Source organism: Channa argus, chromosome 2 (genome assembly GCF_033026475.1).
Source record: "Channa argus isolate prfri chromosome 2, Channa argus male v1.0, whole genome shotgun sequence".
NCBI lineage: Eukaryota > Metazoa > Chordata > Actinopteri > Anabantiformes > Channidae > Channa > Channa argus.
The window spans coordinates 29,779,367-29,798,171 of NC_090198.1; the positions used below are offsets into that span (position 1 = coordinate 29,779,367).

Genomic DNA, 18,805 nt, shown 5'->3' on the forward strand with positions numbered 1-18,805 from the left:
TCCTGTTGGTGTTTTAGAGGCTTTTTTTCATGTTGAATGTCACTATTGTGCTATGCTAATCAAACATGTAGATTTCATTGAATGTTCTGGTTTGATAAAAAAAATGAGAGATGCTGCTTCATTGCATATTCAGAGAGATGGGTTCCGATATTTCTATTGTCAAAGAGATTAAATCTTATGGAGGTGATGTGGTTCGTAAAGATAAGCTGCTCGTTAATGATGCAATCTGAAGGAAACAAATTTCAAGTTAACACAATCTCAGTTTCAAATGGTTTCAAAATATGCAAGATGTCTAAACCTTCTTTCTGACATGTCAGTCATACACTGTTAGCAGTCAACCATTCTTACTTTCCCATTCCAATTATATTTGCAAGTATATTCACAGGGACATTAACACGTTTGGATACGGTCTGAAAGTTTTCACCTTTGACAAGCTTCTCTATGATATTTTCCAGATCTACTTAGACTCATCACTCTTTTGTTTCTCTGGTCCATGGTCAGTGTGGTGCACACAATGATGCCGAACAGCAAAGTGATGACTTTTCACCAATAAAAACAGGATAAATAATAGGAAAACAGAAAAATTCCCTGGAAACCAATCAGTTATATTCTCTAACAAAATGTATTGTTTCTATTTTCCATTGTGGGTTTTTTCATTTTGTTTGTGGAAGCGACCAATAATTCACACCTGTCTGTGTGTTGTGTTCTGAAAATGAAGGTGTTAAAAAAAAACGCAGAGTTGGCCAAATGGTCAGAGATGGAAGGTGTTTCAGTCCCCAGATCCTCCAGATTGAATCGATACCCTTATGTTGTCATTAAGCAGGGTCTTTAATCACAATTGATCTAGTGAGACGTTCTCTCTTATAGCTGGATGTCTGATCTCCACTTAATTCAAAAAGGGACAGAGATGCACAAACACTGTAAAGCGTGTGATCAGGGGATTCTTGAAAAATGAGGCATCCTCTAAACTTGTTGTTGTTCTTACAGAGAAGTAAAAAAACAGAACCTTAAAGACATTCAAGTGTTTGTTACACAGATACTGGGAGCCCAACATTACAAAAGTGAAGCCCAACGGGAGGTTTAACAAGCCTCAGAGGGGAAACAGGAAGCTTTGGTTGGAGTAAGACTGGGCTCAGGTTAAGCTCAACACCACATGACTATTTTTTTTGCCTTCATCCGACCATCCAGCTTGAATACTAGCTGATAAAAACACTAGATGATAAAAAGAATTACATTTATTTAATAAAAAAATAAGATCCCCGTGAGCAAGCACTATGCAACAGTTAGAGGAAGAACTGGCTGATGACCCAGCTGCTGCCCAACAGCACTGCTGGATTGACAGCAGAAGGAATTAGCAACAACCTTTCTTAGCAACTGTTTAAATAATTCCAGTAAACAGCCTCTATGTTGACTGAGTCTCTGACGTCTGTCTTTGTGGTCCTCTAAAGTAGGCAATTCAATCACATGTCCCCCATCTGCTTATCAGAAACTCCTCTGAGCTCTGGAAAGCTACAGCTTCACTGGAAAGGAGGAAAAATCTTCACCACAAATTAAATCACACACTTGTCTTACTTTGGTGCACGAGAACTGTTAAATTGTGTGTGTGGATTCAGCTGGAGGTAACTTCCTTAGCTTTTCCACCAGAGGGGGCTACAGACGACATATTTTCCTTCACCTTGGACATTTGTGCAGATTTGCAGAGTGCAGTGTTCAGCACTGATGGGAGCACAGACTTACAAAAGCATAACTTTGCTCTCTTATGTCTATAGGACATCAGCCAATAACTACTAAGAACCAAGGGCTGTTTTCGTGAATAAAGGTTGTTCTGCTATTCATGGTCTGCTTACATATCACTTTTATCCAAAGACCTTTGCAATGTCGCTTCAAATTCCCCTACTTACACAAAAAAACTCTCTCTCCCATTAAAGACAGCATCTGCCATGCAAGGTGACAGTTTCCCGGACATTAAAGCACCTTTTGGTTTCAGGTAAGATGTCACATAACTACAGTGCGTATGCAGAAAAATTATATTACTGAGTTCTAATTACTGATCTCATTTAAACTCCGTGCAGCTTTAATAAATGTTGGCTGGTTGGTTGGTTAACTGTTATTGATTCAACCATGAAACTAAAAAACAGTACGTTTCATGGTTGAACATCTGGGTAAACATCAGCTGTCCCTCTATTACACAATCAACTGCTTCCCAGAAGAGAACAATGCATGTGAACAACCTGTGAAACCTGTCAAAGCAACTGCACATTTTCATCATTAATCAAAACCTGCATTTCAGTGACTGACAATGCACTGACGTTGATCAGCTGCAGGGATTTTGAGCTGTAATTCAAAAGTTGATTTCTTCCGATTTTTTCTGACACGGTGTCACATGTGAAAGGTGTGTGAGAGTCTGAAATGTGACCCTTAAAGTAGCTGCAGGTGCAAAGCATCCACAGGTATCTAAACTGTCTCCCTCTGCTGCAACAAGTGGCCAAATTTGCCTCGAGTGTTTGTCATTTAAAAAGAATCTGATTAGTGAAAAAAAATCCAGTGGTCGGATTTGTTGTTAGTGTAAATACTGAGAGGGAATTTGGTGCCAGTTCAGCTTTTTTTATGTTCTGGATGTTCACACCAACAGGGTTGAAGATCCTCTGTAGTGACCGTATTTCAAAGAGCCAACATTGCTAAACTGCTAAACATTACTTTCTTAGCAACAAAATGTGTTTTTCTAAGGAACATTTTTGATGTTCTAAATATATTTGTACTGTTTTTCTGAATTAATGAATAAAATACATGTTTTGAAAATAAACGAAACGTAACAATTGTGGTTATGTCAGATGTGTAATGTGCAGGACTGCTGTGCGGGAGACGTGAGTTCAACTCCCACTTGAAATTCAATAGTATTTAGGCCTGTGACAACGAAGCATGAACAATAAAACACCAGTGTTTACTACAGTATGTGACTCCAGCATAATGGACTGAGTTGGTGACTATGTTGACTTGTTATTTATTGAAACTACATTCTACCTTTGGTCATTTTGAGAATTCAACGAACATAAAACATGAACAGTCTGACAACAACAAGCTCATTCGCTGAGTGTAGAAAACTTTTACTCTGAGTGAAGGTTTTCCCACGTGTCTCCCAGGAATCAAAATCTCATGCCATCATAATACATCATTGTATATGTTTTGTTTTTTTTTACAATGTTTTTGATTTTAATCTAGCATTCTCGATATTAACTTAGTAATTGTAAAAAAACTTTCTTGTACGGAGATATGAGATCTTCAGAGAGGCAGACCTCACTGCAGGTACGTGGAGTACGTGGTGAACCTGTGGGTTTCCATCCAAACATCATCAGAGCAGAGCTGTCCCACCTATTACTACACCTATTACTCAATCAGCTGCTTCCCCGAACAGAAAATTTAAAGTGACAAGAATGTAGCAAGCAAGAATGTCGGAGGTACTGACGATCTGCAACACCGATAGCAGAATGCGAAAGTAAATTCCCACATCACTAAGAAAACAATACCTAAAGCAATGTAGTCAGGTATAGACAGTTTTGCTATCAGTTCTAAAAGGTCTTTGTATGACAAGTCCAAGGCCTCTCAAAGTGCTGTTATGATGATGAGTGACAGCTCAGTGACAATATAAACACGGGTTTGTTTGACAGCAGGACACACAGTACAACAGGTACATGCAGGTCTGAGAAACAGAAACTTAAAATGCCAGAAAGAAATAGTGAGGGAACAACTACTGCATTTGTCTTTTGATTTGTACTTGTAGTTTGTCCCACAGCTCTAATGCTGCAGGACCAACCCTGAGCATAATTTCTCTGCAGATGATTTATTTTGACCTACGTGGGCTAAATAAGCTTGAAACTGTGACATAAAGACATGAAGGCTGCTGTGCCGCTGCCGTGTGTGTAGATGTCTTTAAGATTGATTTATGGTCGTAGAAGCTTTAAAAAAACATCATGTACAGCACCTGATTTTGTCTGTTAAATCCAAACTAGTTTTTAAAGGTTAATCTCAGCACTTTTGAAACGTTGTGTTCAAACTTTGGCCTTAGCAGCTCTATACTACCTTAAAACTAGACATCCGACCATCTACCTGAGCGGCTGCAGCTCAGTTGGTAAAGCAGTCGTCCATGGACACGGGTTCGATCCCCGCTCCCAGCTACATGCTGAAGTGTCCTTGGGCAAGACACTGAACCCCAAGTTGCTCCCGGGGGGGTCAGGTGAGCACCCTGCATGGCAGCCACCTCCATCGGTGTGTGTGAGTGTGTGTGAATAGGAATCAACATTGCAAAGCGCTTTGAATAAAAGCTTTAGATCAGTCACCATTTGCCATCTACACATCTTAAAGCTATTTATTTATGGACATTACTGCTGAGCCTGAGAACTAAGGTGATTTATTGTCTCTCAACCTGCATGTCCTATAAAGGTGGAGCAACAGGGTTTGTCTTAACACTGTTTTGCTACAACGTAGCACATACTGTACATGCTGAGAAGATGAGATGATGAAATCCAACAATGTACATAATTCAGGAAAGAAAACAACTGAGTTAGTGATTATGTTCCTTGCAAAAGAATTCATCACACTTGCAGCTGAGTTTGTAGTTGTACATTTAACGACGACACAGTTTCACTAAATGTACATTTTAAACTGTGTGTTGTGTTACGTTGGATTATTAAATGCCAGAACCTAGAAGTTAACTATATGAATATTTATTTATATTAAGTTTTGATCAGTGCAGAAAAACTATTGTTCCAGTTCACAAAAAGCAAAAAGCTGAGAACAGGTAATAACATAAATAAAGTTTGCTTTTCTTGAGGAAAACCAGCTCTTCTTCATGCTTTAGATTTTACGTAAATGCACGACCTGTTCAAAAACTAATAATAATAAATAAACAAAAAACTCTGTTTCCTTGTGGCTGAACATTTAAAAAAGGCACCTACTGACTCCTACTACTGAGGACACATCAGTCAGCAGGATGACTTCTCTCCTACTGCTGCATCTGCTGCTTATGGTCTACGCTGCATCTGCGTGGTGGTACAACTACAATGGAGGCCAAGTGACGTTCACTCCAAAAGGACAGAAGCCAGATGGGACTTTTGAGGTATGTTTGGGTGTCATTAGATTGTAGATCCTGCCACATCCGTGATCATTAACAATAAATTATTTTCTCTTAATTGATCTCTATATGACAAAGTTGGTTTGACGACCAATCGTCTGCTCACATTTCCTGATACAGCTTCTCCACTTTAAGGCTTGTTAGCTCATTACACAATCCGTTAGCTACTTAACCGTGGACATTCCAAATGTACATTCAAGATTCAAGATTCAAACCACTTCTTTGATCCCAGAGGGACATTCTGTTGCCTTGTTACAGCTGCTGCTCCACGTGAAAAGTAGAAAAGAAATGAAAAACCAAACCAAGACAATAGACAAGTACAAACCACCGATCAATAAGTAAGAAAATTCCAGCTAGAGGAGTAAACAGAAATGGGAGGGATTGTCCAGGACTGAGACGAGTTAGGACAAGCTGGCTCCCACAGATTCATAAAACATCTGCAGTTGAAGGACCTTAGTCTGCTTAGAAAACACAGCCTGCTCTGTATCTAACCGGAGCAGGTTACATTTGCATCAGTTATTTCTTGGTTTTGTGACTGATTTTATTGTTGACCGTTGTCTTATGTAGTATGTCGAATTTCAAAATGACTTCTCCGATTCTGAGTTGATTAACTAACATTAAAAAGTGACTTTTGAAAAAGAATGAAAAATTGAAAAAAAAAACCAAAAAAACTGAACCATGAGGACACGTACCACGTGCACATGGTATGTTTAGCTCGTAGTTCATTGCCAGCTTCGCAGCAAACATTAAATACACTTACAACGAGGGGCTCAGCAATACACACCGCAGCTCTTGTCCATTCAGCATTTGAAAAAAAAAAAAAAGACTCCTAAAGCTGCAGAAAGGAGATGGATTATGATCTTTAACAGAACCACTTAGTTTAACTGCCAGTTATGTCACGTGAAGCTCAGTGGGCAAAGACTCAGGCCCTTCTTTCCTTTTATTTTATCAGGAATACAAAGCAAATTGAGACACCAAGAATTGGAATCAAACAGAATCCAGAAGATTCCCACCCAAACTCCTACGGCTATGAGCGTTTCTTGTTCTCGGGTCTCTCTTGGTAAAAAAATGAGACAACCTGCATAAATAAAGTTAAATAAATAAGTACAATAATTTTCATTGACACCCACTGTTACAAATCTTCATTGCATTAGATGATGAAGAAACTCTGGGTTGGATTTTGCAAAGAACAGGTTGAAACAGGTGAAATTTACAATAAAGTTAAGGATATTCCACCTGCGTGTGAAACATATGGAAAATGTAAAAGTTAATGCCACAGTCATATTATATGATGAAAGTAGGGCGTTTAAGTAGATGCATGCATGCAATGGTAATTTCTTCATCTCAAACTATTTATTGAAACAAAAACTAAGTGGTGGATAAACCACAACAACAAATGTCAATGTCTCAATAACTTGTCATGCGTCCTTGAGCATCTTGGTCTCATGATGTCAGAATGTGAACAGCATGAGGAAGAAGACTGTTTAAATACAAACTGTCATTGAACCAGAACCAGTCAGTTCACGGATCAGACACTTGTGATTTCTGTGGTTATTCACCTTGTCAGAAAACAACACGTTATGTAATAAGTACTGAAAGATCCAAAAGTTGGACACGTGCATTCAAATGTTTAGAGAAGGTCAAATCCAGTTCACCTGTAAAGGTTGGACTGCATTTTAGGCGCATTGTCAAATTTCCCCTGAAAGTCGAACATCCCTAACTTTTTGTGAGTAGTGGATACTTCTGCATACTAACTGAAATGGTAACTTTACGTTTGAAAAGGAGGTTTGATAATGTCAGTGTCATGCCGTCACAGTAATGTGTGATAACAGAAGCAATCAGTCCCCCTTTGTTCACATCGGTGTAAAGCTGAAATGACATTTATGGTGGATGCATTTACTCCATGATCATATTAAATTCTCTGCAGGTGGAATTTCGTGACCGGCAGTCCTCACCCTCCTGCTACCAGAACAGCTACACTTGTTATTATGGTGACTGTGGATTCCAGACTGAAGGTGTCACTTCATACATTACAACTAATTACTATCCTAACTACTGGTGCCAAAACGAGCTGAAGACTGTGAGACACCTCCGCAGCAACCTCCCCTTCGGGATTAGGTGAGCTGTCACTAAGACGTATTTGTTCAAGGATGAAGGTAAAATCTGCTTTGTTTTACACATGTAGATCAGTGTTTCCCACTGTGGCCTCCTCAGGACTAGGCTGAGGAGCAACCTGTCAGAGTCTCAGTTAAAGATGTTACCCACTAGATGTTGATAATGACTAGCGACTATGCACAGTGTTCCAACTTCACGCTTCAGTTATAATCTACTGTTGGCTCCTCACCAGCAGCCTGCTAAGAACTCATTTGACTTGGATCTCTGCAAATGACAGTAAACATAGCGATCGAGACCGAGACAGAGGGATGGGCCGTGCAGATCAGACAACGTATCTTTTCACATACAGGAAACATAGTCGGCATTAAAACGTTACACATAATTTTCTGACTGATGAAACGGTCCATCAACCCAAATAAGATAAAAGTAAATTATAAAGAAAATGTGTTCATAGCATAAAAAGACAATGACAATGTTGATATCTTCGACCAGATATTCCGCTTACTACAACTATGATTATGGGATTGGATACTGGATCGAGAACCTCAGAGGCTACAATACACCAATGAAAATGATGGCACACGTGGACATGGGAATTCGATCGGATACTGGTCAATCCAACAGTCCTCCTGTCACCACCACGGTCCCTGTTATCAGGTAATAATCACCGTTTCCTTTGTGGTTTGTTGGATTACATCAATGCTTAGAATACCAACTAACTGTAACAGATCCCAACGTTAAAACTAAGCCTTGACCTTCAAACGGCCTTTTGATATAGTGTCAGACTGTCATCACCATGCAGAAAGGTCCTCAATAAAACGAAAAGTGGTCTCCACAAATATGTCAGTATGTAGAAACACTTACACAACTCTGTGCTGTATCAACCATTATTTGAGACAGACTGTTACTGATGTGTTACAGAATACCCAGAAACTGCCCACGATCCCTGAATTTGACAGTGTTTGACCCTGATGGTGACCAGGTCAGATGCAGAGTCCCAACAGATTCAAGTACAAATGAGTGTGGGCTGTGTGGCCTGCCCAACGGGTTCTCTTTGAATCCGGTAAGAAGTGTGGAGTTATCCAAACTCTTTTTCCCCCTAATGTCTGCAACTTGAAAGACGATTGGATAAAGTATTTAGCAACTGCTAAATGACTAATTGTATCTTTAAGGAGGATTAGCACAATAATATGTAAATTGGTAGAGATTAACCAGAGGTGTAAGAAATGATTTATGAACCCTTCACCTTATATCGTTTGTTAATGCAGGTGTAACTGGCTGGTTGGCTACAAAGAAAAGGTTTAAGGGAGTTTAATAAAACACGAGTACAGTGGTTCTTTATGCTTATACTGTATTCTAAATCCAAATACTATCACAAAACTATGGTTAAAACGTGGTTTATAAAATGGATTCCAGTGACAAAGTCTAGTCTGTTTCTCTACTGTACCAAGAACTTCAAGCATCTCAGGATCTTTCTTAAATCTTCCCTCTTTTTTCATTGTAACAGAATTCCTGCTCCCTGACATATACACCTGCAGGCTCCAGTTATGGATACTATCCCATTGAGCTGATGGTGGAGGATTTTCCCAGCTCTTACATTTCAGTGTCCTATTCTGACGGCTCCTACACAACAAAGGGACCCCTTTCAGCCACAAGACGTAAACGTGAAAACCAACTATTTAACACAACTTCAGAAAAAAACACCACAGAAGCAGTAACGATCAACTCCAGCACACAAACTACAGAAGTACCGTGGTGGGTCCCAACCAGCACAGAACAACCGACCACCACCTCAGGAGCAGCGTGGTGGGTCACAAACACCACTACTATTGCAGACACAACCACAGAAAACCCAACCACCACCACAGCTGCAGTGAACAACACAGCCCCTTACCAAACATCAGTTCCTCCTTTAAGCAAGCTGCCTCTGCAGTTTGTTGTTTATGGTTTGTTCCTATTTTTTTTGTTTGTTTGTTTTAATGAACAATTTAATGTGACAAAACTATTAATTTATCAAAGCCTGTGCCTTTATTCATGTGATCTTCAGTGGACAGTGACGTCCCTTCGTGCCTTGATGGTGATTACATTCCCATTTTCTCATCACCAACTCCGAGTAATGGAGCAAATATTCCTGCGTATGTCAACCGCACCCTTGAAATCAAAGTCAGATCATCAGCTAAATTCACCACGTAAGGAAATTTTCGTTCTAATTTTTTTATTTTTTTTACCCTTTTGATAGATTCTTTTATCCAAAGTGATTTACAAGTGAGAGACAAAGTTCACGTCGCCATGTGGACTGGAGGAGCTGAGCACTAAAATCCTGGCCCAGCATTTGGCGGATGACCTGCTCCTCCTCCTGAGCTTAAGCTCCTCCCTAAAATATTATTAGTTTGCCTTAAGTTTTAAAAACCTTCTCTTGGGCCTTATTTTGTCATGAGTTACTGACTGAATCTTTATTTCTTTGACAGCTACCTATCATACCTAATTAATAATTTCCTGTAAACTCATTACAATGTTTAGAAATATTTTCCACATTCTGAAGGTTTGAAGACTTTGTTTTTCTTCTAGGATTACTGACCTGGTTGTCACTGGGCCAAGCAGCATTTCAAAGCGGAGCATCTCAACAGGAGAATTCATCATCACGTGGAAACCAACACAAAATGAACTAAATGAAAACATTCCCATTTGCTTCTTTTCTCAAGGATACTACAACTAGTAAGCTTTTCATACATCTAATTGGGCAAGATGTGATTCAACCTAGATTACATAGTTAGCATTTAACACAAACTCAGGTCAGATTTGTTTTTTGTCACATTTCTTTACTTTCATCTTATATTACATCTACTTTAATTCAATTAAAAAACATGGAGTGTTTAAACTGAAATGAAAAATTTGCCTTTAACAACAAAAGGTTCAAATAACATTTTGTTAGATTTCTTTTCCCGTTTTTGTGGTTTCAGATTCAGTAAGTTAAAATGTAATTTAAACTCCTCTCTCTCCCATTTTAAACTACAGCTATTACAGCTATTACGGCTACTTCTATTGGTGGTACACCTACCAAAGCGTTCACTCACAGCTGCGCTGTGTGACTGTTGATGTTGGACACCATGGTTAGTTGACTACTTTGAAATACTTTTAGTATATGGGTTTTACTTACATATGTTCTGCGGGGGCTGGACTGTGAAAGATTCTGTCATGAAAGTTGTTCTGAACATTTCTGCAACTACACCAGGTTCATGTTAAATTATCAAGTGCTGAAATGTGTGTTCTAATCGTTATATATGGAGAGAATTGCGTTGTGACTTGTAGGGCTGTGTGGCCTTAACTTTAGAGCCACTTCTTCATATAATAGATGCCAGTACAAGTCCACCACCTACTTTGACCTCAATAATAAACACATAGTAAAATTATCACCTGAGAAATTATAATCTTGTAAAAGCAGCTTCATGACAGAGCCACTTTATAGGATGGCATTAAATTGAACAGGTGCACTTCATGCTGTGGCTCATCGCTGTTAATATTGTTAGAGATTTGAAATTAACTATGGGCACATGAATTACTCGTCACATCGCACAGCCCTAACAACACATGAGCACAAATTTAATTTGCAGCTTGAGTGTTTTATGTTTAAAGCTTCAGCCTCCAAACCATCACAACCCTGAACATGTTATGCATTTCACACTGTTTAGATGCCAAAGTGACATGCAGTGAAAAATCTATGAAGGTAGAAGTGGAGAAGGACTCCGTCATCAGACGCTATGAGAACAAATTGCATCTGAACGCCATCACAAATTCTACTTGCGACCTGAAAACACTCTCCAACTCAACCCATCTGGTGGCTGAAATGTCACTGAATGAATGTGGAACCTTTTTAGAGGTAGAGCGTACAAACCTAACACAGTATGAAGTCGATCCAGACCCTTAAATCAAGTGTCTATTTGTTTGATTCAATTTCAGGAGGATGACTATAACATCTACTTCAGGAATGCGATCACATCTGCTGACACAAGTGAAATTATTTCCAGGGACAACGATGTTGAGATCGCTTTTGAATGTGGCTTTCCAAAGCGAAACAACCTGACCCTGGGATACATACACAAAAACCCATACGTCTTCACAGACAAAGGCTTCGGGACTTTCACCTTCCAGTTTGAATTCTATGACAGCCAGCTGTTCCTAAGAGAAATTGCTGCCACCAGGTATCCAGTGGAGGTGGATCTCAAACAGATGATGTTCATGCAAATCGAGGCGAATGCCTCCATCCCCAATGTAGTGCTGTTCGTGGAGTCTGTCAAGGCGTCTCCGTATGACAACCCCAACTCTCAGATCAGTTACACCATCATTGAAAATGGGTAAAGAAAATGCATCAGTTTCTTCATCTAATACTCCACCACATGCATTTATATTATAAATGCTTATTTCTACATCACATTTCCAGTTTAAAACAATGTCACCATGTTGTCACAGGTGTGTGAAGGACAAAACAGTGCAGCTTTACCCTGGCTCCCAGTCTCAATTCAGATTTGGAATGGAGGCTTTTGAATTCATTGGTGCTTATCCACAGGTAAGCAGGTTACTTTCTTTAACTCTGTTTTACTTGTTTTATTTACATCAGGTTATTAAAGCTTTACTGCCTAAATAGTAAAAAGAAAAGAAAACTGCCTTTTTCACCCAATGGAAATGCTTTGGTGTGTATGTACCCAATGACCTCTTTCCCAGAGGTCTTTGCACCATTTTGCTATTATAGGCACGACACAGCCTTTTTTTAGCCAAAATCAGAAGTAGTAGTAGTGAGCTGCAGATAAAACTGTATTTGGAAAAGATATGAAATAGTACAACAGCTGGAAAACAACCAGCTTCGTTACGTATAATCAGCAGTGGCCAGCTGTTTACAGCCTCCATGTTTCTGCAGGTCTACATCCATTCTACCGTCATCCTGTGTCAGGCCGGGGCCCCAAACACCAGATGCTCTCAGGGATGCCTCCCATCCAACCGTCGTTACAGAAGAGAAGCTGCAGCCGAGAGCAGCAAACACTCCATCTCCCAGGGACCTCTGCGCCTGGGAGGAGCGGCCAACAGCCAGGGTGGGTGTCCACTACTGTTCCACCTCCTTTTGTGCCCCTACCTACATTTACAGCACTTCCACATGATCCATGAATCCTGCACTTAGTCCTCCTTCCCAAAGGACATAATGTTCAGGTTTTGTTTAGACACGTGGTGTGATGCATTCAGGGGCTGTACTACATTACACAGAGGGGACCTTCTGTTATTTAAACCCATTCCCTTTTCTAAATGTGTGGACAATATTGAAACCACTGTCAACATCAGCACCTTTCACCCAACATCATTAAACACAATCATGGACCAATTGTCTTTTACGCGGTTTGGAGATAGTTAGTGAGAATATTGTAGTTGTGAATTATCCAAGCAATTAACATTTGTTTTCACTGTATTTTATCATTGGACATCTGACAGCCAAGGTGAGTCCAAGTCCAGACAAATATTCTGTTTAATTACACAGTGTTACACGTGCTTGCTGTCTGCCTGCTGCACAGATAAGACAAATGCAGCACTGCGTGGCTTTATATGCTCCTTGTGGGAGTTACATGGATAAACAGTACAATTGTGGGATGGACACTGCAAAAGAAAGTTCCACTATGGTGGTTCAAAATGCTGACAATCAAAAAGGGGGCTTACTTGTAGCCGGACACAGCAGGGGATTGAACATATGGTGCAGTTGGAGGAACAGGTGAGTGAGTAGGGAGAGCAGAAACAGGCAGAGCAGGGCAAATTCCAGATCAGAGGTCCTCAGACAGTGTCAAGACAGAGAGTTTGAGGTCCACAGAGTAGATTGGGTCAGTACTGTAGGAAACAGGAACTGGACAGAAAACACTGGGGAGACAGGAGACAGGCTTTGGCAGAGTACTGACAAGGTCCAGGTCTAAGAATCCATTATCCAGATGATAGAGTACAGGGTCAGGTTCAGAAAACTCAGGTTCAGATCCAGTTAACCGACACAGAGCAGTTAAACAAAGCAAAGTCCACAATCCAAGAAACAGAGTCAATAATAAATTCAGAGTTCTGAGCCAGGCCAGAAAGAAACACAATGCAGAATCCAGGTCGGTCGAGCAGAGTTCAGATAATCAGAAGGACTTATGAAGCCAGGGGGTCAGACAGGTGATCAGGTTTAGGGACAGATTCGAGAAGTAGCTGGTGAGCAGGTGAGCTGGAGAGTTCAGCAGGCAAACTGATCAGACAGGCAGCCGGCTGGTTAGTCACCTGGCAGGTAGGCAATAGGCAGACAGGTTAACAGGCTGGCAGGTTAAGGTTCCATCCAAACGACACGTCGAGAACGGCTGGAAGACTCAGTGAAGTTATGCAGAGAGACAATCTGGCAGGGAACTGATGCAAGAGCCGGTTTAAACGTCCAGGGGAACAGGTGAAAACAATTAGGAGTGGTGATTATTAGTAGGCCAGACAAGGCAGGATGTGGAAACAGGGGAATACGAAATAAAAGGGAGGCAGGAAATGGAACAGAAGACCGTGACAATGGTTCTGTCCAAGCTGGGATTCATTCAAACATGCTTCAAACACAATGAACCTGAGCACTGTGTAGGCGACACATCCTGCTCAGAGTATAAATGTATTTTACTGGTGGCATCTCTGCCACATCTGGCCGATTCCTTCACAAATGGATCAAATTCAATATTTTCCTCAAATACCCGATAATGACAACATGAAAGAAGTTTGTTTTACATGCCAGAGCACAAACCGAGACATGAAGTCCAAGGAATTGTTTGCAGGCCTCTTAAATACATATTTATATTAAACCCATTTTTTGTCTGTTTTGTTTTCCAGCATCTGGTCTGAGCATGAATCTAGGCATGAACCTCATCTTCATCATTGTCTGCCTCCTGGTGTGTGGAGTGGTGATCTACCGAGTGAAGACGCCTAAAGCTAAATACCAACTCCTACCGGTGTCGGACTCAGAATGAAGACCAAACATTTAAAAGGATTAAATATGACTACAACCAATAATAGTCTCTGATATAGTCTGACTTTTTCTTGGGTACTGATGGTATTAATCATTGTCACACAGTACAGATGTTAAAGAAATGTAAACAGGGGCTACCATGGATTTGAAACTGTGATAAGTTTATAAAAATCTGCTTCTCTAGGAAAGATTTGTTTGGACAAAGAATGTCTGCAAAAATCTTTAGATACTGTTAAATTATGTAAAATGTTAGGTAAGTTTGCCCTTTAATATGAAATTGACTTTCACAGTTGTGTTATAGACATGTAATCTGAATTACACCAAACGCTGATGATGATGATGAGGAGGATGATGTTGATGAAGAGGATGATGATGTACCCCTTTGCCTACAATTCTTGTGTTTTCTTCTCCTTGTGAGCTGAGCTGTGCAGCTTCTGCAGCTTATCCATGTCTATAACGTGCGTAGTCCATAAAAAAAACAAAACATTTAAAACACAAATCAAAATATCAAGCTGATGAACCTCAAAACGACAAATCATAATGTTTTTGGTAACCGTCACTTATAGTTTTATGCTTCATGCTGTCTTGTGGAAATGACTGGTTTAAAGCTTTATGAGCAGCCTATATTCAACAATCTATCACAATATAAGCAATAAACGTGATTCTAGATTTTTCTGTCTTGTCTATTTTATTTGCCACCCATGCTCGTTTCAAGAGGCAGAGAGGGAGATGATTAACACTTTTTAGTTGTCATTCTGTCTCTACATCATTTAGCTTTAGTCCAGATTGCTGCTGCTAACTGTTTAACAAGGTCTTAAACAAGTTTGATCTGCACTTTTAAAAGCTGCAGTGAAAGACAGTACTGGCACCAGTGCAGTTACTGGCTTCTAAAAGGTTTTTTTTAGCAAAGGTTTTTTTTTAGCTTATTTCTTAACTATGACTAATTAAAGGCCAACAGCAGAATGTTATAATTTCTCAGTGTTTAGGTTGAAACTGTCAGAAAGGTTTAGAACTAAGATTAGAACAAGCTTCTAATGTTCATTTTAAATATTAGAAGATGAGGTGGGGTGGGGTGGGATTCGAACCCGCAGCCCTCTGCCTCCCAAACCCAATGCTGAGCAAACAGGCCGCTTTTCCCTTTTTAAAAACTAGTGTTAGCATCTTTTAGCTATGTTAGCCAGTTAGCTAACTTTGATATGTTCACGTGGCGTTAACGTCTGTTAGCATGACAGTAATATATGCTGCTAACGTTGTGTGACACAAAAGAGACAAACTGCGCACTTTTCCGAACCATATGTTGGAATATAATTTTTTATTTCCACTATGCAGTTGGCTTTAGCGTTAGCTACTCACCACGGAACTTGCCGGGCTATGTTCAAGTATCACATGACAGGAGCCATCGCTTTGTCTGACGGAGGCCGGATCGTCCAACGGAGAAACCGGTGTGTTCCGCAGTTCCGCAGCAGACTTCCACACTTTAGAATTCAGTATTTCAGGTCAGTTTCTGTGGGCACTGATTCAGTCAATGCTCACATTTATGATGCTAATGTTCCTTCATCTTTTAGTTAACACCTTACTTTCAACGACCATCTCAACTGACGCGTCCTAACCCGAGGTTGGTTTTCTAGTCTTACACACCGCACTGTGACAAACAGGCTGGACTTATGTTGTCCCTCCGAGACGTTACTAAATCCATCTATTTCTATTGTTTCAAACGGTCAAAGGCTGCATAAGAATTATAAAATAAGCCTCAACCTAACACTAACAAATCAGAGCTGAAATGGGATATAATGGCTGCCACTTTTCATAATACTAATAAGTTCATATTTCATAATACTGTAACCCTATCACACAATATCGATGATAAAAATTACATTTAAACTGACACTAGATACAGATATATAATGTTTGAAGAAAGGCAACAATTTCTCCACCTTCACACACTTTAACACACTTTCACACCCAGCACAGCGTGACCAGGTCTTTATCTTGAAAACATTATCTATTAAGCTATTTGAATGAAACAGCAAAAGCTTGTTGTCAAATAGTACATTTTAGTTTCTTTGTGTAAAATGGCAACTGCAGCAACAAAGTTCCTGCTTTTCTATCTTTTTTTTTACTTTGTATTTTGTTTCTTATGATTCTCAGCAAGTCTGTAGAAGTGGCTACATAACAACATGAGGAATTACTCTTTCACTTTCTCTCTAGAAGTTCAGGTGAACTGAACCATGAGCTGGTCTTACTCTGTATATCCACAGAATCATGTTTTCACTGCGTGTCAAAGGACATTTCTTTGCTGATCAGCCTTTTAGACTCAGCTCAGACTTCATTTACTTCCTTGAATATTTAGATGGGACACTGGCTGCTCTTGGTGTAAGAAACACACAGATGGCGGCTGATATGAAAATGCCCCAAAATGTGTTCCATTTGTCAAAATTCAAATATTCAAACCAGGCACCATTTATCTGTGAGGCAGCAGTGCTAACCACTGAACCACCGTGCAGCCATGGTGCAGACTAAACAACGTGCTGTTACCACCACAAACCGTATCAAGGAGCATTGTTAAACACACTGATCAGCTGCTTATTTTAACATTCACGCAGCTCAGAGAGATACAAACTGCGTAGTGAACTGAAGCAGTGTGAGCTGTGATCACTCGTCCTTTTGACTGTCACATTGATTTTTGCCCACATTGCTGCCTATGTTTGCATGTGACCTGCCAAGAGAAAGAACACAAACACTGAAACAACACATGTTGTGTAGTAATCTAGAAAGACGGGCTGCGAGAAACCAGCTACGAACTAACTTCCTGCGATTCTCTACCCACTTACTGGCCTTGGTGTTTATGGGATATTGCTCTCTAACCCAGTTGCTCCTTCATGTGAGAACGGACTATGGGTCTCAGTGTTTCTGTGCCCACCACCTTGAAAGCGAGCGTCCAGGATGTGAAAGTGTCAGAGCACCTTCTAGTGGAAAAGAGAAATTAGAAAATATTTGCAAAATGTGCTATTTGCTGTGGAATTTTCTGAGATTTGTTTCAGATGTGAGTGAGTGAGGGACAATGAGCATGAACGTCTGTACAAAGGCGGTGCATCCAAAATCACCTCATCAGGCCTTTTTTCACCTCTGCGGGGGCAGTTTTTGGTTACGTACAGAGGGTGACATGTGTTGTACAGATTTTAAAAGCCATTCATTTTATTTATTATTAACCCCATCATCAATATATATATATATATATATATATATATATATATATATATATATATATATATATATATATATATATATATATATATATATATATATATATATATATATATACATTTATTGATAAAGCATTTTAATAACAACATCGTGTTGACCACAGTACCACACACACACAAATTGCAATCTTAACAATAAAGGTAAAATAAGACAACAAGAAGCAACAGAGCAAAAGCCTTATATGACTATAACACCCTGTGTGAGGTTTTTAAATCTTGCTATAGTTGCTCATTGTCTCTTTTGAGACTAACTTGACTATTAATGTAATTCTGCTTATTACTGGTCCAGCTGTGCCACTGGAAAACCTTTAAAGCTCTTTATGAATTCATTAGTGACTGACCTGAAACACAGAAATAAAAACAGATTTCATTCTTTGTCCAAACCGTCCAACGCAGTCATTACAACTAACTAACATAACAAAGTTACTTTTTCCATCGCTAATCAAACCAGAAACTTCTCTCATTTGTGGCAGAAAAGTCATGGTTGAAACTTCTGACCATCATTTCCCCTCTGGATTTCTATTAAAGTCAGTGGATACAAATGTAGGTAACTTTCCTACCTGCTCCACCAGGGGGGTCGATGACTGTAACTGTGGTCACTAGTGCAGATGTTTCAAAGTCATGACAAGAACAGAAACCTGCAAAAGCTTTTTCTATTCAGGCTATTTAGCAACATGCATTTTGTCATGTGATACATTAAATTTTTAGAAACTGCACCATTGTAAGTCATTGTATGTTTGTTTTTTGGGGGGGGAGTCTTTTGTTTTTGACGTTTCTTTTCAGAAACTAAACCCACAGATGCTGTCAAACAGCTTAAGGTTAAATAAATAGTTTGAGCCGAAAACTTTACAGCAGTTTTACAGGGAAGCCTTGTCATTTACTGTGCGTAGCAGCTTCACCTCCAGTTTTTTACAGGTGTACGTCCACTGTTCAGATGTCCCGTGTAAGATTGGGGCCCCTGGATCCAGGGTCTATCTGGGATGGATCCCATCCCACCATTGTCAGAGAAGAGAAGCGTCATTGCAGAGAAGCAGAGCCTCCACTTCCCACTGACCTCTGCACCTGCTTAATATTTCTGACGGCCAAGGTGAGTGTACATGTATAAATGTTAGTCCTTATTTCAGACCTCTGGGTATGTGGACTAGCAATCTACTCTTCTTGTTGTTAATTTGAAAACATTAGGAATATTTATCAGGTGTTGCTTCAGAACAGTTTGTGACAGGAGGAGTAAGTACTGTAATTATGTGGGTGTGTTTGAAGATGGCATCAGAGAGGTATTTGGCTTTCTCTGCTTTAACCTATTGT

At 39.8% G+C, this 18,805-nt stretch overlaps 1 protein-coding gene across 1 annotated transcript; it reads left to right on the forward strand.

The window, feature by feature from the left end:
* Positions 1 to 4,956: 4,956 nt before the first annotated feature.
* Positions 4,957 to 14,906, forward strand: LOC137107343 (uncharacterized). The gene is made up of 13 exons (XM_067491277.1): positions 4,957 to 5,113; positions 7,056 to 7,246; positions 7,736 to 7,900; positions 8,165 to 8,306; positions 8,751 to 9,189; positions 9,291 to 9,432; positions 9,812 to 9,958; positions 10,259 to 10,353; positions 10,933 to 11,120; positions 11,201 to 11,595; positions 11,711 to 11,807; positions 12,156 to 12,327; positions 14,102 to 14,906. The coding sequence occupies exons 1-13, from the start codon at positions 4,988 to 4,990 to the stop codon at positions 14,236 to 14,238; spliced, it is 2,436 nt and encodes an 811-aa protein (XP_067347378.1). The 5' UTR covers positions 4,957 to 4,987; the 3' UTR covers positions 14,239 to 14,906.
* Positions 14,907 to 18,805: the final 3,899 nt, after the last annotated feature.